The sequence below is a fragment of the Balaenoptera acutorostrata genome, chromosome 12 (assembly GCF_949987535.1).
Source record: "Balaenoptera acutorostrata chromosome 12, mBalAcu1.1, whole genome shotgun sequence".
NCBI lineage: Eukaryota > Metazoa > Chordata > Mammalia > Artiodactyla > Balaenopteridae > Balaenoptera > Balaenoptera acutorostrata.
In genome coordinates, this window is record NC_080075.1 from 70,979,739 (window position 1) to 71,002,064 (window position 22,326).

Here is a 22,326-nt window from a genome sequence, read left to right on the forward strand (position 1 = left end):
GCCCTGATGTGCTTGCAGTGTTGGAAATCCTCTCAGCACTCCTGCCCACCCTTCAGGGTTTTAATTGGCACGTAAATTGCCCGTTGACCTAACTATTTTTGCCTACCTCATCTCCTTGTATTCAGTCAGCCAAAAAGAAAGGGGCTTGCAGTCCCAGCTCACCCTGGACCCTGTGTCAAGCTGGGACAAGGACGGGCCTCCAGAAGGTGGAGAGTGCCAGTGACTTTCCTCATTCCTGTCCCAGCGGGAGGCACAGGCATTTCCAGAGAGGCAGCTGAGGGGCCTGTCCCTGCCCCCTTGGGCAGTGTTGGCAGTTTCAGCCTCTCCCCTGCTGATAAGTTTCCCTGTCCTGGGTATGAATGATCATTAATAATGCCAACGCCACTCTGTTTGCTCAACTCTGTTTGCAGAATGTTTCCACACTCTCTCCCTTACTTTGTCCTCAAAACAGCCCTGTGAAATATACAATAATCTTACCTCACTGTATAGATGAGGGAGCTGAGGCTCTGAGGAAGGAAGTGACCTACCTGAGGTCACAGAGCAGAAAGCAGTGAGGCCAGGACCAGAGCCCAGGTGTCCGGTGCTGATGAGGTACCAACACCCATAAGTCAGGCTAAGTTCTCTGCCTCTACCTCCTAAAAGGGTAAGGAGGGAATGATACGCTGTGCAGGACCCAGCTGAGACCTGCCTCTTCCTTCTACCAGGGGCCCATTGCCTGCTGGAATCTTCCATCACGGTCTTCAGTTTAAAGCACATGTGTGAAGGACGCTTTGTGGAAGGTCACTTCCAGCTACCAGTTAGTTTTTGCGAAGAAGTGAACGTGAGATCCCTTGAGGGGGGCATAAAAAATAAAATAGAAAGATCTTAGCTTTTGGATTTTTAATCAGGGGAACATGCGGCACTTGCAGGGGGGATGATTTCTTCAGGGGGGTATAAATGGGAAGAGATGCTCAAAATCAGTGACAGCCTGTTTTAATTTATAATTCTGCCTCTGTTTGAAATGCACAGAGAATCAGGGAGAAATGAGTAATAATTCACTAAGGTGCTGTCACAGCCAGGAAGCGGTAGGGCCGTCTTTGTCAGCCTGCAGCTGCCAAGAAGGCTGAGACAGAGGAAGGACACTGAGAGCGGTGGGTTTGGCTCGAGAGCTGCTGTGTGGAGACAGGCCTGGCCAGGGCTGTTGGGTACTATCAGGGTAGCCTGGAATGGCCCACTAGCTCCTCGGGGCTGAGAGCCTTCCCTGCAGCCATTCTCCGAGTAAACTGGAGCAAGGGAGCTCTCTCTACCCCTCTCCTCCTGTCCTCCTTCTGTGGGCAGTGGGGAAATATATGGTCTATAGAACTGACTGTGGCCTCTTTAATGGGACCCAAGGTCGGGCTGATGTAGAGAAAAGCGTAACAGGGCCCTTTATGCTGAGCCAACAGATGATATAAAGAGGCCCCAGGGACTGGGATTGCTTAGTCAGGATAGGCTAGGTTATGCGGCAGTAATAAACCATCCCCAGGTTTCAGTGGCTTAACATAACATTTACGGTACCTGTCCACTAAGGGTTGGGGTGGGAGGGGCCTCTACCCCATGGGATCTCTCCTGCTGGCAGAAGCGCCACCATCATGCAGCAGCGCCCCCAGGAATGAGAACTCTCCTTGGCTCCTTTAGCAGAAGAGAGAGTCTGAAAATTACACCAGGGCTTTTCACAGCCTCAGTCCACAGGAGATGCACAACACTTCCACTCACATGTCATTGGCCAGAGCTAGCCATGTGGCTTCACTTAACTGCAAGGGGGTTGGGAAATAAAGGGGAGCAAATAGATAGTTTTGAGCAATATGTGTCTCTGCACACAGGGGTGATCTGAGGGACCCAAACCAACCAACCCCCAGCCAACTCTCCCACTGCCACCACCACATTCTTATCATTGTGCCATTAGAAATGTATTTCAGTGAGTTACACACTGGCTTTTCTAGGATCATGTTCATGGTGGATCTGTATAAAGAGCACAGAATTTAAAAGCAGAAGAGCTGGGTTCAAATCCCAGCTGGGTTACCTGTTGGCTGTGTGACCTTGGTCAGCTTGCTTAACATCTCTGAGCCTCTGCTTTTTCATATATAAAACTGGGTTAACAATACCCCATATTATTATTTTCTGAAGATCAGGAAAGTATAAACCAGCACATGTACAAGTTAGGGATTGGGCTTCTCTTCACTATGAGCATGATTAGACATTGAGGGTCTGGCTGGGGAGCTATCATCAATGAGGATGGTCATGCCTGGCTAACTTTACTTGCTGTTGGCATATTTTGCCTTTAGCAGTCCTGGAAATGACTGTACCCCTGTGCTCTCCCTGAAGGTAAACTCCCTGCTGGTTTTTACTGCAACTTCGAGGATGGATTCTGTGGCTGGACCCAAAGCTCACTGTCACCCCACACGCCCCAGTGGCAAGTCAGGACCTTAAAGGATGCCCGGTTCCAGGACCACCAAGGTACCACCCTCTCTTCCCTTCCCCTGGTGCCCACCTGGCCAGACAATAGACTTGGGGCACCACCCCAGAGACACTGGACCTCCCCCGAGGACCTGCCCTGGGGTACACCTACACAATTCCCTCTTCACACTCTCTTGAGCATTAGAATGATTAAATCAAGCCAAGGCTAATGTCACCTTTTGATCCTTAAAATGAGAACTTTGATCAAGGATTAGCTGAAAGATAAGAATAAAAGCAACAATGATAATAATCCATTCATTTAACAAGTGTTTGTTGAAACCTACTATGCATCAGGCACAGAACTCCTTGAGAGATAAGGAAAACTGTAGCCCTCTTTATGACTGGGGAGGCTGAGGCTCAGGGAGGCCCTTGTGTCATTTGCCCCAGAACTGTGCCCTGAGAACCTTGCCCCATATCTAGACCATTGCCTGCGGCCCACCTTCCTCAATCATACCCCACCCCCACCCACATCCAGCTGAAGCTGGCAACTCCCACGCTCCCCTCATTAGAATCCATCCTCTCACGGCCCCTGCTTGACTGCCAGAGGGGCGGAGGGCCTCCACACACCCAAGAGATGCCACCCACACTGGGCTGGGCTGACTCCATGCCTGGAGGAACTGGCCTTGGGATCAGAGGAACTTGGCCTGGCCTTGGGATCAGAGGAGGTCTGTGAGGCCAGCATATCTCCAAGAGCTGGGCTACTGGAGAGGCCAGACCATCCAGCCATGGGCCTATCCTTGGTCTGTACACAACGGCTAGGCCTGAGCAGGCCCTGGGGCCCACTTCTCTGCAGGATGGCGGGCAGGGGGGTCTCTCTCGCTTCCCCTCCTCTCCCTTCCCCTCCCCTGTATTTACCTGCTCTTTGTGGAGCTAGAGTCCCTTGTACCAAAATTTCTCTCTTTCCAAGCAAAGATCATACATCCTACAGATTCCTTTAAGAATTAATAATAATGATAAATTTGAGAGAAGACAATGTCCAGATCAACCACTGAGGATCTCAGAGCCCGTGCAATTCTGTCCTCGGTCCCCGGAGCTGGCTGCATCTAGTGAGTTGGCTTTGGGCCCCGTTATAAAGGAGGCTGAGTTATTGCACCACGGGGGAGTGCTGCAGGGCCCTCCCCAGAGGTGGAGGCCAAGAGCTCCTGCTTCTCCCCCCGGCCTCCTCACCGCTCTGCCTCCTCCTCAGCGCCCTGTCTGTAGGAGCAGAGAAGACAAACAGCTCAAAGCTAGACGTGATCTTCACATCTCTGCTCTGATAGTCGCTGACAGCACCCGTAACGAAGAAATATCCAGCCCTGTTGAATACCTCTGGTGACAGGGCTCTCCCTGCCTCCGAAAGTAGCCCTTTCCATTGTTTAACAGGTCAGAATAAAACACCGCTTTTCTTCGTCGAGCCCCACCCCTCTGTAAATTCTACTCATTGGCCCTGATTTCTGTCTCCTGGAACCCCACAGAACTGAACTATGCCCTCTCCCACAGAGGCAGCCCTTCAGATATTTGAAGACAACCATCATGACCTACCGACCACGAAAGGCCTTTTCTCTCCAGGGTCACATAACCCCAGCCACTTGATTTTTCCTCAAGGATGGGCAGGGTGCTTTCTAAGATTTCTGGCCTGGCTGAGTTACTCTACTCTGGACCCACCTGAATTTGTTACTTGGTAGTAACTCTATAAAGACTTTGCTAAGAGAGAAAAATAGAAATGAAGGACTGAAGTCCTACTTGGGGTTCTCTGAGGCTCCTAAAAAGTCGTGGGCTCACTCTGGCCCCATCTCCATAGCACCTACCATCTACAAAATACTCCTGGAGGTTTGCAGATGCTTCTTCCCACCACCACGTGGGGCTGGGGCTCATGTTCTGCCAGGTTTTCAGGCAGGTCAGTGCTTAGAAAACAATAAATGAGTCTTCCTGGTCAGGGCATGGGGCACAGGATGACCTGGGCTCTGGAGAGGGGAGAAGACAGTGAAGGTTTAGAGGCCATTGGAGGGCAAAGCGCTGGCATGACTGGAAACGGGGGGCAGGGGTGGGCCTGGGGGAGTCCAGCATACTTCAGGCTGCTCCCGGGCTAGGGGCTAAAGCTGGTGACCTTGGGAGATCAAGGATGCAGTAACCCAGACGTACGGTGCTGGGACATTGCAGGCCATTTGGAACGAAGACCTTTGCATGAGCCAAGTTTTGTAGACAGCGATCAGCAGGCTGTCTTATCCATTAGAGGCGGCAGGAAACCTGTATCCTTAGAGATGTCCTGAGGCTAGAGAAGCATGGGGCAGGGCCCGTTAACCCTGCACCCCGAGGCCCTCCAGTGCGCGAGGATGGTGCATCTTTGACTCTTTTCCTCTCTGCCCAGGCCACGCCCTGTTGCTCAGCACCACTGATGCCCCCACCTCTGAAAGTGCTACGGTGACCAGCGCTACGTTTCCTGCACCGATGAAGAACTCTCCGTGCGAGGCAAGTCTCAGTGTTCTCTAGTTCTCTGCCTTCTCCTCCCACCTCTGGGCACTTCCAGATGAACCCACACAGATGAGCAAAGTAGCCTGATGGTCGGGCTGCTTGTTCTCTTGCAGGAGGACAAGAGGGCCATTTGAGCCAACTTCTTGGCAGACAGTACCCACCAAAGTGGTAAAGTCCCATCTGCAGAGAATCTTACCTTAAACACCATACTCAGCTTCACTGAACTACTTGCAGTAGGACCTTGATTTAAATAAAACCAAAAAATATTTCCAAGGCATAGCAGGGGAGGGTAACAGCGACTTTCTACAGAATCCTTTAAAATGTCAGTCTCTTATAATACATTTTAAATATTATAGAACATCAAAACTTTGACTTACATAAATTTCTCTAAGGCATCAATGGCATTCAGTGAGGTACCTCCAGAGCCACTTAACCAAATGGTTCGTGTAGCTGTTACCTCTTTAATGTGAAGACTGAAGGTGCCGTTAACACAAGGTCACATTCTCTAGGGACCAGGAGATGTGCTTAGACCCCAACAGGGCCCAGTGATTAAGCTCGTGGACTCTGGAATCAACTACCTAAGTCCAAGTCAGGTTCCATCACTGACTGGCTGTACAATTTGTTTGATCAGCTAATAACCTCTCAGGGCCTCAGTTTCCCCACCTGGAAAGTAGAGACAATAAGAGTGCCTACCCCAAGGAGGTGAGGCTTAAATAGGTTAGTATATGTAACGGGCTTATCACAAGGTCTTGCACAATGTAGGTACTACAATAGTTAACCAACAGTCTCTGGTACCCTGTATAATTATGCAAAGGAGAAAGGGGGAGGAGGAAGAGGACTTTAGCCAAAAACCTGCCTCCATGCTCTTGGAGAGCCGGGCCATGCCTGTGCTTCTTTGCACTCCCACCAAGCACTGCGTCAACACCTTGCACACAGTAGAAAGCCAGCACAGAGTTTAGATTTGGTCTGTCCTCTCTTTCTGGAAACTCACAGGAGAAACTCCTTTCTGGCTTCATTTCAGGAATAGCTCTGTGCCCTTGGACCAATTTGTTCCCTTTGAAATAGTGGGCATTATGAAACTGACCAGATTCGCTTCCCCTCTGTGGGGCTGCTAGCAATCCCAGGCAGGTGGAGCTTTGACCAGCAGAGATGCAGGAAAGAGCCTTCCCCTGCTTAGGGGTACAGGCAAATTCAAGCCCTCCAGGCTTTTTGTGAAATAAAAACCCACAAACATAAAAAAAAAGGACAATGGGAAAGATGTATCAATGATTTTTTTTAAAATCAGAAGAATGGCCAGATTAAATCTGAGGCTTTACGCAGTAAGCAAATAGGGGTTCGTGATTTCGTGATGTGTAGTTTATAGCAGCCTTACTCCTGGTTCAATTTTTTTTTTTTTTTTTTTTTTTTTTTTGGCTGTGTTGGGTCTTCGTTTCTGTGCGAGGGCTTTCTCCAGTTGCGGCAAGCGGGGGCCACTCTTCATCGCGGTGCGCGGGCCTCTCACTATCGTCGCCTCTCTTGTTGCGGAGCACAGGCCCCAGACGCGCAGGCTCAGTAGTTGTGGCTCACGGGCCCAGTCGCTCCGCGGCATGTGGGATCTTCCCAGACCAGGGCTCGAACCCGTGTTCCCTGCATTGGCAGGCGGATTCTCAACCACTGCGCCACCAGGGAAGCCCCTGGTTCAATTTTATAACTCTACATTTGCCCCATCTTCCTTACCCTCTCCTAGTTTATGTTATCTGACTAGGTTTTGTGTATCTCTGTGAAGCACCTTAAATCCTTTCTTGAAGAAGTCAGGGCACAAATAAATAGATTCATTACGTTAAATTGTATTTGAGAAATCACGCTCTCCGGTGCAGATGATGGACTTACTCAGTCATCATTGATATTTCTCGGGTGCCTCAGAGCAGCACCTAGAAAGGGAGGCTTCTTAAGAGGAAATCTAAATGAGGAGAGTTGGTTGGCCCATCTGAGAGGTGAGGGGGATCCTTAAAAGCATTTCATCTTTAAATTTATTCTTCACTGGATTTAATATGAGGCTGATTTCAGAAAAAGAAATGTCAAGGTAAAACTGATATTTTTCTAATACTTCATCATTTCTCTAATAACCTTTGGGTTGATCAATAGCTTAAACAGGTGTTTTGTTTTACTGGCCTGTTCTATTATTCCTCCAGTCACATTTGCTCTGGGCTGTTTCTGCTATTTCCTGCCCTTTTACAGAACTTGGCTCAGCTCAGGGAGTTGAAGGGAAGGCAATGAGTCCATTCCGCAATCAGCTCACAGTTATTTCGCATTCAGGTTTCAGACTATTCATCTCAGGCTGATGGGTCTTTGAATTCCCAACGTTGGGGGAAATGTTTTCATCAGAAAAATAAATGACCAAAATAGAAATACGCATTTCCAGGTTCGTAAGCCCTGCCATCTATTTCACTCGAATCCTAAATGCAGAAGGCAGGAAGTTGATTTCCATCTCTCCGGCTGGCTGAATGTCAGTGACGGGGAAACGGATGTTGCATTGCTGTGTGAGACTGTGTGAGGTTAAGCCCCCAGCCCTAAAGAGGCCTCCGATGGCTGTGGGGCCCCAGTGCAGGAAGGTGGACACTGGCTAGAGCCAGGGGTGAAGGCCTCTGATGAGGGGCGGGCCCACGGGAACAGGCAGCTGGCTGAGCTGAGCTCTAGGCTGACACCCACCACTGAGCATCTTCTCTAAACTCTAACCATCCTGGTCCATGGCCTCCAGGGAGTTGAAGAAATTGCAGAATAGCTCAGAATACTCCAAGAAACCCCACAATCATCAGTGGATTCCATAGGGGAACTGGTGTCGCCTTCGATGCCTTTCCTTGAAAATCTAGCTGTAAGCGAACTAGTAGGCCTAGGTTTCTCCAGCTGCAGTCACTTGGAAAACATGACAAATGCAGATTCTTGGGACCCACCCCAGACTTCCTGAATGACGTAACTGACAGGGGCCCGGGGATCTGCATTTTCAAACCCCACACTTGGTAATTTGGATGCACATTGAAGCTTAAGAGTGACTGGCCATCGGCGTCCTTGCCAGTTGTGACCGAAATTCATTCTGAGCCCACGCTGAGAGTTACCCTCCATTACCTGGGACTCCAAAGAGTGTGGTGTAATTTGCCTTTTAGAAAGACGAGTCAGAGAAGGGGGCAGAAATGAAGGGGCGGGGGACAGACGTGGTGGAGACAGAAGGGGCTGGGAGAGCGCCTCTCAGAGCCCACGTGGAGCCAGGTCAGGTGCCCACCGACCACGGAGACAGAGCCAGGGTGTGTCTTTGTGCCAACCAGCTTCCAGAGCACTCGGAAGCCTTCCAGCTCCGGCCTCCTCCCTCCAGACCCCCGCAGCACCGCAGCCAGCCGCCTCTCGCCACCGTCTGCTCTTGGTGCACACGCGGCATCCACCACGGCCTGCACGCTTTCACGAGGGGCTTGAATATTTAAAGACTTCCGCCCAGCCCTGCCCCGCCCACCTACCACCAGCTATTTCCTGCGGGAAAGTGAGGCGCCACTTACGATACATTCCGATTTTATTTTATTTTTATTTTTATTTTGCTGAGCTCCAGTTCAAATAATTAAAGTTGCCACTGGGGAGGGGAGCCTCGCGGTGGCTTTCCTGCGCTCGCTTGCTGTCAGAACTGCTCGCCTCCGCTGTGGCTGGGAGACACGCTGGGATGTGTCTAGCGTTGCAGCTGCTGGTAATAAAAAGGACGGGAGAGTGGCAGGGGCCGTCTCCGCCCCTCCCCTGCCTTTCGCATATCCTAGAAGCCTGAGTGTCTCAGCAAGCCCGCTGGGGCTTGAAGTTCTGTTTTATTTGAATAGCCTGCCTGTGACTAGAATATCTTAAACCATGTTCTCAGGACAGAGCAAGGCTGCGGGGGTGGGAAATGGGCTTCCCTCAATCTCCTCCCCCCTCCAAAACATGGAAGTAGTTTTTCATCTACGAGCTGCAGGAATGAAAGGGACACAGGAAGTGGCATGTGAGCCACTTAATTTGTGGTGACAACCTAGGGCAGGCCAGTTCCCGGCTACTGGTTTTCTGATCTTGCCAAAGCTGCCACCACCTCTGACCTCTCCCTGCACACATGTGCGAACACGCAGACACACACACGCTAGGGCTGGAACACAGCTGGTCCTTTCTACTCCTGGCATGAGCCCTGTAGCGATAAAAGCTTTCATTAGCGGCTAGGAGCTGCTGAGATGGGAGCAGAGGCGACCAGAGGGGTTCCTCCATGTCGGCATAGGCTCTCTGGCCTGCAGGGAAGGAGACCTCCGCTCCGTGTCATTAAAACCAGCAAATGTGGCCAGAGGAACGTGGGAGAGGAGCCTGGCATCTGGAATTGCCTTCTGCCACCTGTTAAGTTCTGCTCAAAGCCCCGCTGAGAAGGAGCCCGCTACGCAGGCAGGGCCCCCAAGGCTGGAGGCTAGGGAGTTTTTCAGCGAATTGCACTCTGGTTGATTGTGTAAGGCTTTCCAGGCTGCTGGTGACCATGCCTGGACACAGGGCCCATCCTTTCCCAGGGATTTGGCTGGTGGGGCATTCTCCAGCATCCCGGTGTAACCCACAGTGAGTGTCATGGCTGTGTTGATGGGGCTTAGTCAAGCTGGCCTCACTCCCTCCCCATGGGCAGACAAACAGGACTTCCAGATAGGAAGAAGAGAGGAACTTCGTGACTCCTGTGTTTTAACAGTTTATTAAATTCAATAGCAAAATCCCCCTTGGAAAGGCAAAAAAAGGAGAATAAGAGTAATAATAATTCCTCTAGGATGGCTTGAGGTAGAAAAAAATACAAAAGCTGAATGGCTCTTCCTTTGTCAGCCCCACCAAACCCTCGACAAGCAGGAGCTAAAGACGCTAAGAATATTCTATGCAGCTCACTTTCTGGAGTAGATCCTAGGTGTCAGGGGCTGCCTCGCCCGTGATCTGGGTCAGGGTTCATGCAGGGCTGCCCAGGGGATGGAGCATTCCATCTGTTCAGGACAGGAAAGAAATGTACCCAGAGATGCACAGCCAGTACATGCAAAATCAGCATCAAACTCAGGCCTTATGACTTCAAGCCTCGTGCTCTTTCTGTCACCTTGCCCTGCCCCCGGCAATGGTGGTACCTTCTCAGTTTCTGGGGAGTTGATGTGGGCCTCGGAAGCATCCCTGAGGACTGGCATGGCTCTCACCTAACCCAGAGCCCTCACCCTACCTCACCATAGATTCCTCATCTCCAGAGGCAGGAAGGAAATTCATACCATTTTGTAGCAGACTAGTTACCCACTTTGCCTCTCCTCAAGCTGGGACTAGTTGCTGGGTCTAATTCCTGAGCAACCAAGGGGACACTGCCACTCACCTGTGGGACTCAAATGTTATTTGTGCCTTGTATGTGCCTTGTTCTCAGCCTCACATGCTCTCACTTATTTTAGCAAATCAGGAAGGAGAAGCTACCCCAAGAGACCTCATGAGCTTGATCCTGAATAAGGCTGTCATTTCCTGGATTCATTCCACATTCTGCCTAGAACATGGGCCCACCTGGGGAGAAGGAAACTTCACCCTTCCCTTCTCCCTACTTACCATCCTCCCCTGTGTCTCAGCTGAGTGCTGACTGGTGGAAGAACAAGCAGTTTCTTCCAGAGTCCACCTAGGACGGCCTCTGCCTTGTGTGGCCAAGCAATGCTGCACAAACACTTTGTGGTGGCTGCAGAAACCCTCTTTGTAAATAGTTAGGGCTCAATGCCAAGCTAGGGGGGATTCTGGGGCAACACCATCCCTAGCTCCCCTCCCACGAGCCTGAGCACCTTTGCACAGTGTTTGAGGTCTGGATATCCAACTCCCATCTCATCTAACTCTGTGACATCCACTGCAGTGACAGAATGCTCACCGACTCACTGGCAAGTCCCGCTCATCTTCGGACAGCTCCAGGCTTCGGTGTTTGCTTAAGTCAAGAGCAAATCCAGCTAGACTTGCCAGGGCTTGTTTTTGCACCCTCTACTCTCTGCACCCCTCCTCTTCCTGCTTCGAGGAACCTTGAAGAAGCAGGGATAGAACTCCGTGCTTCCTGTGCGACATTCAGCTGGGTTGTCCACCTCTGTCCAGGACGTCATGGTGGGCCCAGCAGGAAGCACAGGGCCCCTCTGGCTCCCATGCGGTGATGCTGACATCTGAAGCAAGTCACCAGAGCAGCGCGGTGGCCCCAGGCAGCTGCCTCCCCCCTGCCCCATGGCCCAACAGTCGTGACATCTCCCATGTCCAGAGGAATCCAGCTGGTCATTTGGGGTCAGGACAAAAGGAGCATCACCAAGGCAGTGTGACGTGGTAGGAGGAGCAGCACCTTGAGGTCAGGCAGACCTTGGTGGAATCCTGCCACTTTCTAGCAGGGTGACCTTGTGCAAATCACCGCACTCTTCTCAGCTTCAGTATCCTCTGCAGGGCTGTTGGGAGAAACAAGTAGCCAAGGTAGAAGAGTGCCCGGCCCGGATCTGGACACATAGTAGATGCTTAATAAGTGTGGTTTCTGCTCCTCCACTGCTGCTATTACTATTATTACTTTTGTGATGGGTCCAAGATCAAAGGCCAGAGCCTGCCCTATCCTGAATCTGGAGAATTTGGTCAGGGGTGGCACCCTCAGGACGAGATACATGGCAGCTGCCAAGATGGGACCAGAAAGGCAGCATGGAACTTGGCTGGGTTGGATGGGCACACAGATGCCTGGTGGGAGGACTGAGGAAGGGAGGGGCACAGAGGGTCCTCACTCAGGCGGTGAGCCAGCGAGTGAGTATTCATTTCAAACCCACCATGTGACCGGCCGTGCAGGAGACAGACTGCAGGAATCTGGGATCTTTTTAGTGTTTATTCAGCAGAAAAGTTAAGAACACTTACTTTCAGTATGACAGGTCCAGGTCTCCAAGTTACTTATGAATCACTTGGCTATGTTGCATTAAAAAACAAGCCAAAATTCTTAACTAGAGCCCTCAAACACCCTAAATCTTTGTATACCTAGGAGAAAGAAACCTTCCCTTAGTCTGGGGCTAAGGGAGGGACCCTTAATAACTGTAAAGTAACTAAAGGAGTACAGTAGCCCCCCCCATATCAATGGAGGATACGTTCCAAGACCCCCAGTGGATGCCTGAAACCACAGATAGTACCAAACCCCATATATACTATGTTTTATCCTATACTGACAGGGGGGTAGTGTATACAGCATGGATACACTGGCCAAAAGGATGATTCATGTCCCAGGCGAGACAGAGTGGGTCAGCAGGAGATTTCATCATTTTGTTCTGCTACTCAGAATGGTACAGAATTTAAAACTTATGAATTGTTTATTTCTGGAATTTTCTGTTTAATATTTTTGGACTGCAGTTGACCTTAGGTAACTGAAACTACAGAAAGGGAGACCGCTGATTAAGGGGACTACTATATTATTTAAATAGTGATCCCCTCTTGTGTGTCTGACACTGTGCTAAGCATCTCACTTGCATTATCTTATTAACAAAACAGACGTGAGGAATTGTTACCCCCATTTACTGATGCAGAATCTGGGGCTTCAAAAGCTTAAGTAACTTACTAGTCACCCTTGCTAGTGAAAGGCAGAGCCAGGATTCAAAACAGGTCTGTCCAACTCCAAAGCCAATCCTGCAAACACTCTTAAGGTCCCTGGACTAGACTTAGGTCACTCAAGTCAGTCAGTCTCCCTAATTGGGAATAAAAATGCCTGTGTTACTTGCTCTAGGATCAGATGAAAATAGGAAAACTCTTTGTAATCTGTACAATATTTTATGAATGGCAGAAATTATTATTATCCCTCTTCTTACTCTGCATAGGCATGAAGAAGCCACTGCTGACATAAATTCAGACGTGATATGTTCTTCTTTCTCCTCTGGGTCAATTAGCAACATGCAGACAGCTTGGGAGCATTATTTTGCACAGTTCCTAGTATTAGCACCAGGGAGATGTGCCCAATGAACCTGCTTCATCATAATTCATTGATTAATTGTGCAGCTTCTCAATCGTGAGTATAACCTTGATGCAGGATAAGCACAAACAAGGAGACTCCTCATCGATTCTCAAGGTCCAACAGATATGGCCCTCCTGAGATTTGGAGTCAAAATAATTCTTACCTCAGTACCTAGAGCTGGGAAGCCACTGGAACCTAGCATTCTGTCACCACTTACTGTAATGTGGTTGATGCTGCCAGAACACAGGCTAATGGGCTAAAGTAATCAACAGCCATTGTAATTACAGTCAGACATAATTAATTTAATACCTTTGAGTCATTCAAAATTAATACCTCAGCCATTACCTGATGAAACTGAGGCATAGAAGAAATACTGTCAAGGCTCATGGGTGTGAATAAAGTCCTCCTGGGCACTTGGCAGAGATTTGGGTCCGATTCCAAGTCCACCTGTTAATCATACGCCCTTGTGGCTCCCACTAGTGGTGATCATTATAACACGTTCATGTGGTCCACATGCACGGCCAACCTGTTGAAAGCACACTCTCCCTAGCTGTCAGGGAATGAACACTCCCCCGGTGGCTTTGCAACTTGCCGATACTCTCGTGCCTGGAGTCCATTCTCTTTCTGATGGCTGTTCATGAAGGTTGTAGGAATTTCATTTCACAGAGTCAATCCTGTTCCCCAGCTGAAGGATTTCAAAGCTATTTCTCAGCATCATCTCTATCACCTACAGAGAAACTGAGGCACAGACGAGGTTGTTTGCCCAAGATCACCTCATTACAATGTAACTCAAAAGAAAATATTGTTTTCTCCCCACAAGACTGGGAAGATAATTCTATAGGGAACCTGGAATATAAAACACTGGACTGGAATTTTTCATACAGCATCCTTCATCCTGTCCTATTCTGCTTTTTGTGAGCTGTTTATCTCTGACATTGTTCCCTGCCTGCTTTTTCCAATACAGGAAGAAGGAACTAACATTGATAAATGTATTTGGTAAGCTGGGCACTGGGCTCACATAATCCTATTAAAGTCTCCTAGTGACACTATAAGGAGAGTACGGTTGGCCCCATTTCACAGATGAAGACTGAGGCCCTGAGATATTATGTCATAAATAAAGACAGAAATGTTCTTTCTGATTCCAGAGCCACAATATGACCGCACCTCATTCCCCCAGAAGCTCCCACCTTCCCTTGGTCTTCCTTGCAAAGCCCACAGTTCAGGCCAGAGAACCTGATCCTCCCCAAAGCGGTGAAAAGACGGTGCTCTCTTCTCCCACTTTCCAATGATATCGGAATCCTCCCTTGATGTCTTTTTTAATGCAGCATTTATTGTTTTTTCTGATTACAAAAATGCTCTGCATTCATTGTAGAACATTAGGAAAAACTAAAGAAGAAAATTGAAATTGCCCACAGTCTTACCCTCCAAAGATAACCCCTGTTACCATGTTTGTAAATTTCTTTCCAGGCAGATAAATGTAGATTTGAGCAGAGGCATAGATAAAGGGTTTATACAAATTTGGTATCATACCGTATAAGCATTTTGTGTCTTCTTCATTACTTAATATTGTATTTTCCTAGATGAATATCATTCTTCATAAATATGCTTTTACCCTAAATTTATTCATTTTGTTCTAGTTATCAAAAGTAATAGATGTTCATTGTAAAAAATTTAGAAAAGAAAGAAAATACCAAAGAAGGAAAAAAATACCCGTAACTTTGTAACTTCACCAGCCAGGGATCCCATGGTTATTATTTTTGTATATAATCTTCATTGCTTTTCTTGCTGTGTTTTTGCAAAGGGGGCATGTGGATGTCCCTGGCTGGGTGTTCTCTGCCTTCAGTGTGATGCCTGAGAAAGAAGGAAAGACATGGGGTGCTGTTTTCAGAAAGGATCTCAATCTTTCAAGTCTCTTACATGGCCAGGAATCCTTAAGCCTCCGTAATTGCAAGTATTTCCCAGCATATTTTATTTGCTTGTTATCAGAAATCCGCATCTGGCCTGCTTCTTGCTGAGTTGGGTTGATTTTTCATTAGGCTATTTATAGCTAGAGAGTTGGTGTTTATTTTTTCCGGGTGAATTAGAAGATGGTGTACAAAACACTGGGTTTTGCAGTGAATCATTACTCTCAGTTAAAATTAATAAGACCACATTGAAACCAAGGAACTCTTAAAATTACAAATTCAACCAAGGGAGAAAGGGGGGTGGTGGGAGGAAGTGGGAGATTGGGATTGACATATATACACTATTGATACTATGTATAAAATAGATAACTAATGAGAACATACTGTATAGCACAGGGAACTCTACTTAATGCGCTGTGGTGACCTAAATGGGAAGGAAATCCAAAAAAAGAGGGGATATACATATATGTATAGCTGATTCATTTTGCTGTACAGTAGAAACTAACACAACATTGTAAAGCAGCTATACTCCAATAAAAATTAATTGTAAAAAAATAAAATTACAAGTTCACACCCAGAATTAATAGCCCTGTTTCATCTTAGATTGGGAAGAAGCTTTAACCTCCATTCAAAGCTTGGATGTCCTTGACGACATCCCCAATCCTGGCCATCCAGTGAGTGCTGGGTGACCCATAGTGTGGGGAATATTGAAGGAGTACCCACCCCACCGCCACAAACAAGCTCATTTCTGAGCATCTCAGTCTGTTAAAAAGTGTTTTCTTCTGTTTAAGTGAAATACGCACTAGAACATCCATTCTTGGTTTTGTCTCTACTGCTAGAATACATGCAGCCCTTCAGAAATGCAAAGAAACGTAGCACCTCCCCCTCATAGCATTTCCTATATTTGGGGGTGCTGCATGCTAATAGACATTATTTGATACCATTGAGTCTCTTTTGTCCAACTTCAGCCTAAATTCCATACTGATTTTTTTTTTTAATTGGTTCAAGAGAAACTTGTGAAGTTGCCACGAGGTATGCATAGCGAACAGGGGGCACATTCTAGGCATAAAATTGTAGTCATTACCTCTGGAGGAGGAAAGGGCCATGAGAGAAATAATGGCATTAGGCCTAGCCACAAGGCTGCTCCTGCTTTACATACAGAACTTTAATTAATAAAATGACAAACACTGGTAGCACATAATTGGAAAGTCTATTGAGCCCCACCAAGAGGGAGGGAAAAATGGCCCAGAAAGGGCGGGCTGGAGCCAGAAAATACAATTGCTGGTGGCGTGCTCCTGGCGTTGTCTCTTTTCACTTGTCTCATTTGTTGTCTGCATGTAAAAGGGTTTATTAGTCAAAAGCTGTCACTTATAACCTATATCTATTAGAATGGGTCTAGAAAGGATCAAAAATTTCATCGTTACAGGTTCTGACAAGTGTTACTTCCCATAAATATTATGTAGGATTTGTATAAGATTTCCCATATTTGTGTGAATACATTCGAGATACACCACACACACACACACACACACACACACACACACACATACACACATTTGTGACTATTAATTGTCTGGCAGAGGCAGAAACAAAGGTTGTAAATGGTTTAAAATGCACTATGTCGGTAATTCCCCCAATATGAAGATGCTTCTATGATAAGATCTTATTAAAATATAAATTCTGATTCAGCAGGTCAAGGGTAGGGCCTGAGACCCTGCATTTCTAACAAACTCCCAGTCATGCCAACACTGCTGGTCCACAGACCACACTTTGAGCAACGAGTATCTAGAAAACCTTCACAATACACACCCAAAAGATTTATGTATTACTGTAATATGTTACATGTGTATAGCTCTATAGATACGGTAGAAGGAACATAGAACCTAGTATGGAATCCAGGTCTGCAGCATATGGGCTTAGTGACCACGCATGACATACTTAACCTCTCTAAGCCTTAGATTCCACATGCGAAAAATGGGTATGATAATATGTACAGGAAGGGATGTTGTGAGTGTAAAATGAGACAGCATATGTAGGAGTGCCTAGTATAGCTCTCTAATATTCAATAAAAAGTCAGTTAATGAAGGAATAAATTGCAGATGTAGAGAATGGACTTGAGGACACGGGGAGGGGAAGGGTAAGCTGGGACGAAGTGAGAGAGTGGCATGGACATATATACACTACCAAATGTAAAATAGCTAGCTAGTGGGAAGCAGCTGCATCGCATGGGGAAATCAGCTCGGTGCTTTGTGTCCATCTAGAGGGGTGGGATAAGGAGGGTGGGAGGGAGACACAAGAGGGAGTGGATATGGGGATATATGTATACGTATAGCTGATTGACTTTGTTATACAGCAGAAACTAACACACCATTGTAAAGCAATTATACTCCAATAAAGATGTTAAAAAAAAAAAGTCAATTAATGAAGTGCTTTATCCTGTAGGCCACCCAGATAGAAATTGGTCTCATTAAGATCAAATTCCAAGAGTGTTTTTTGCCTACTCTGGGTACCTGAACTTGACTGTCAAGATCAAACCAGGTCTACCTGATTTGAGTATCCATATATAATGATATCAAAAGGGTTATTTAACCTAGGACTATATAAAGAAAATGGAAGACTTCAAAAAGGACTTCAGCCTTCAATCTGTTCTGGGAATCACATATAGTTGCTCTATACACTTAGATACAAGTAATTAATAAGGGATATTCTGTAAGAATTGATATCAGTCCTCCAGTTCTTCTATTTAAGAAACTGTTGAGGACCTTATCCTGTAGGTCCAAGATGATAGTTCTGGTCCTATTTGCATCCTCAGATCATCCCTGCTCACCCTCAGCCCACGGATCTCTCACTCTCAAGGTCATTCTCAGTCTTTGCCCAAGGATTGTGTGGCAGCCACATGAAGACCCTCTGCTGAGGACTGTGTCCTCCCCCACTGCAGGAAAAACACTCTTTCTATACCTTGGTGATGGTGAGCACATCATAAGCCATTTTTTAGCTATTTAATAATTGCCTTTTACTCAAAGTCCAAGATGAAAATGGACTCCTCATCGAGAAGGCCAGGCTGCTTCCTGCACTAAGTAGCCCCATCTTCCCAGTGGTCTCAGCCTAGGCTGCACTTTAGAATCGCCTGGAGAGATTTGAAAAACTGTCAGTGCCCAGGACCTACCCAAGGCCAATTAAATCAGAATCTCTGGGGGTGGAGCCCAGATGTGGGTAGTCCTGAAAGCTCCCCAGGTGATCCTAATCTGCAAAGCATGTTGAAAAACCACAGGTTTAACCATTTCATTCACTATATGTGAGCTCTACTTTCACATTCTTTAGTTCACTCAATCTTTATAAGCACCTTTTAAGGCCAGCAGGGATGGTATGGTTATTATCACAAGTTTGTCTATAAGAAAATAGAGGTTCAGAAGGGGTAAGTGGTTGGCTTAAACTCATACAGTTAATTCTTTCTGGCCTTGGAGAACAAACTCCAAGTTATCCCATTGTCAACAGGCAAGGAAACAAGGATAGTCTGACAAGCCATCTGAGAATGAGTGTTGATACAAAGAGCAGTTGCTTCTGGTGTGTTCTGGAAAGGAGTGGGATGAGTTATAGGAGCAGAGGGGCAAGGCCCTAGAGGCTGCTCTCTAGTTCCATGCTTCTCTGCAGATTTTGATGCAGTAGGTCTGGGGTCAGGCCAGAGATTCTAAATCTCTAACGAGTTCCCAGGTAACATGGATGACACCAGCCTGAAGAGCACTCCTTGAGTAGCAAAGCACTGACTGACTCTTAGAGGCAGAATCTGGAATCACTGGGGAGTAAGTACAGGTGAGAAATGGTTACGTGAAAGGCTTTAGGTTCTGCACTGCATGTATCTTGAGAAAGAACAGCATCTGCCTGGTTACCTCATCTTACCAAACACACTCAGTGGATGAAAAAAATAAATGGCCAAAAAACATGCTTTACTAGCTGCTCACTGGCTGCCAGCAGGCAATCTTATTCCAAACCTTTTGCATCCATTTCTCGAACTAGACTTTGCTGAAACTTGGACAGTACACACCTTGGCTTGAGTTTGGCTATAGATATATGTTTTCTAAATAGGTCGTAATATTGTAAGATGAAAGTTAATTTTTAATTCTTCTATTTATTCATAGCACTAAACTGGATTAAGTGGCCATCTTGACCCAAGTCCTGACTATCTTATGTCAAGTGTCTTGTCTTGACTGTCTTATGTCTTCACTGTCAAGTGGCTCTGCTTACTTTCCCTTTTGCTGTACTCAGCACAATTGCAATTACTCATTTAAGTTCAGACTTCCTGACTAGACGATAAGCTCCTTGAGGGCAGGGAAGATATGCATAATGTACAGCACAGAGTAGGTATGCAATAAATATTTGTTGAATGAATGGATCGTCATCTCTCTCAAGGACTGATACCCAGAGGGAGCCTGGTAGACCTCTTCAGGAGCTAAAGATGCCATCCTAAGCACCATCCCTTGGCAGCCAGCCCAGTTCTCTCTTGCCCAGGCTTATTGTCATAAAATATAGTGCAGGAAGATGGAGAAAGCTCAGCAGTCACTGGTCTATGGCCCAGTGTCTATTGTATAAGACAGGACTATATCTCACCGACATGCTCATGCCACTAGCAGAATCTACTTCAAATGTAGTTTCCTAAGAGCAACTGAGAACTATACAGTTTGCCTACAGCCAGTTGGCTGCGAAGTGGGTAGACCCTCCCCCCTTTCCTGGAACCTGACCCCTGGAAGGCAGGTAAATGCTAAGGAGCTTCACAGGATGCAGAGTTGGTTTCTGTCCCTGAGAGGGGAACCTGGTAAAGAGGAGGGTCTTCTTGTATATGTATACATTTTTATTCCTTCTTACATTGATCAGCTCCTACCATGTGCCTACACTTGACAACGACTGTGAATTCAAGGTGAATAAGACAGTCTCTGCCTTGAAGCAACTTGTGGCCCAAGGGGGATGAGGGTAGGAGGGAAGACAAGGCAGCAGAGCTACACCCCGTGACGGTCCCACCAGCCTCCGTTATAAGAGTTCAGACAAGGGGGATGTCATTTCTAAGACAGATTATAAGAAATGGCTCCATGAACAAAAAAAAAATGATTTATTTTTTAAGTGGCAAGAAGGAAAGAAGAGGTAGAAGAAATGGAAGGATCAAAAGCACAGAAGCAGAAAAACGCATGGCAGGTGCAAATCTGGCATGTAGACCTGTGGGGGGAATCTAGGAACCCACACTCATTTAGCCCCAACCTGTGGACTCCTGGGTGAAAACTCTGGCAGTTCCCACGACTTATCTGGTCACTCTAAGGTAATACAGACCTAACGTCTCTTCAAAACCCAAAACACAGGCGTATTGAGAAATCAAAATTCCCATCCCGTCAAAACTTCTGTCTTGCTTAAAGTCAGGGCTTCTTCCTTTACCCTCCCCCTACCACTCTTGGCCCTATTGCAGATTAAAAGCCTGGAATCAGGGAGAGGGTGATCATTGACCTCTCTCTTCTTCATCCAACTCTCCTCCTCTTCTTGCTAACTTCTGACCCTTCAGGATCTTAAGTGCAGGGAAGGAGAAGAGGTAAGGAGAATAGGGAAGCTCTTACTTGGCCCAGACTCTTGTAGTGATCTGCGTTGGTATTCTCCAGATGTGACAAGTATTTAAGGCTTACTATTTCTCACAGGGGGCACTTTTGCGGTTTGTTTGGAGGTCTACCTTTTCCCCCAGTCCCTCCACTATGGCTGGGAATCTTTTGCCTTGACTAGGGCATATGTGTCTCCCATCCAGGTGGTCACTTACTGCCTACTCTGCCTTTGGGCATCTCAGGACACCTGCAGCTTCCTTCTGCTGAGTTCTATTTACCCCTCCAAGCAGCCCTTGCAGGCAAGATCTAAAATGACTGACATGGGCTCCTTTGTACATGGCCCCCTCTAGTGTAGTTTATGTGCAGCCCTCATGCATTTTTTTGGCCCCAGCAAACTCTGGGAGTGCAGGCCACCCAAAATTGTCACTTCTCCCTTGTTCTGCCATCAGAGCAGCTAACCACCCTCTTGTTCATAATTTAGATTTTCCAGGTGAGAGATTGGCACTAATCCACTGTGCTCCCAAATTGCAGGGGGTAAATATTGAGTACTTGATATGGTGGCACTAAAACTACTCTCTCTTGAGTTGGGATGAAAAGGGAGCCTTCTTCACAGGAAGGTGAATTGAGGTAGAACTCATGATACACCAGAAGCACCTTCCCAAAACTCTCTCCTAGTAATCAACCACCAACTTTTTTATATCCAAAGTATGGTTGAGGGATTAAGAAATGTGTACCCTATTTTCATCCACGTCTCTTGAAAGCCCTGTATCTCGCTATGCTGTCAGACTTCCCATTGAAATGTAATATCTATTGCCTCAGGGCTTGAGCCAAAATTCCTTTTTAATATTTTGTTCCACTATGTATTATCTCATCTAATTGTCCCTATAACCTTGTAAGGTAGATAAAACAATTCCCTTCTTAGAGAATAGAGAACTGAGCTTCAAATTTACCAAAGTGGCAAGAACAAGTTTTGAATCCAGATCTCTCAGACCCTAGAGCTCTTAGACCATCCTAGGAGGATACATGTGGCTCAGCAAAAGTACTTGATAAATATCCATTGAATGACTAGAAAGTTGATTTGTCTAGATTATAGAGGAATGTGAATGGCTTGATGTTAATTGATAGGGAGTGAGAAACCATTGCAGAGTCACAGATGGCAGTGATAAACAGGAAAATGTGACAGAGATATACAGAAGAATTTGGAAGGGAGAAAGAATGGATAGGGAGAGGCACTTTTGGAGGCTATGGAAAGAGTACAGAGAGCAAGTTATAGAGGACATGGTGAACGTTACTTTAGAGTAATGAGGATAGAAGCCAGATTGAAGGAATTTAGAGAGAGAATGGGCGACAAGGAAATAGAAGCAGTGGTTACGTACCAGTTATCCAAAATGTTAACATCTGAACGGAGGTACAGAAATAGGTTGCAAGCCAGAGGAGCTAGCAGGATCAAATAAAGAATATTTTTCCAGGATAGGTGAAACCTGATCTTGTGTGTAAATAGAGGAGCCAGAAAGTAGAGAGACTCCAAAGGTGCTGACGAAAGGAAGAGCTGTAATTGAGGGCAAGGACCAGGGTAGCAGGGTGGAGAGAGAAGGGGTTAGAAGAAAGTGAAGGACACATCTTCCTGTAAGACAGGAAAGGAAGAGAGAAGGTGGATAAATAGAAAATTATGCTGTGAAAAAAGAAGAGGTTGAAGGAGATTGCACCTGATACAGTAAATCTTTATCAGTAAAGTAGGAATCAAAATAATGGATCGGGAATTGGGGACCAGGAGGTGACAGCATCAGTGATTGAGGAAGAGTTTGAAACATCCATTGTGCTATGTGTGTTAAGAAATCAACTGTGGAAATCACCAGTGGATGAATAAGTACCATGAACATGAACCATCCAGGACATTGAGGTTCAACAGCAATCCAAATCAACAATATTCTGTGGCCAGGGAGCAAAAGGAGAAAAAGCATGTAGCAAGCAT

General features: G+C 46.7%; 1 protein-coding gene across 1 annotated transcript in view; it reads left to right on the plus strand.

Annotated features, from left to right (window-relative positions):
* The window catches only part of ALK (ALK receptor tyrosine kinase), a 726,132-nt gene that overhangs the window by 606,148 nt on the left and 97,658 nt on the right, over nucleotides 1-22,326 (plus strand). Inside the window, exons 8-9 of the mRNA XM_057557895.1 lie at nucleotides 2,344-2,475; nucleotides 4,823-4,923. Coding sequence (XP_057413878.1) covers nucleotides 2,344-2,475; nucleotides 4,823-4,923 — 233 coding nt within the window. The remainder of the gene's footprint in view (nucleotides 1-2,343; nucleotides 2,476-4,822; nucleotides 4,924-22,326) is intronic.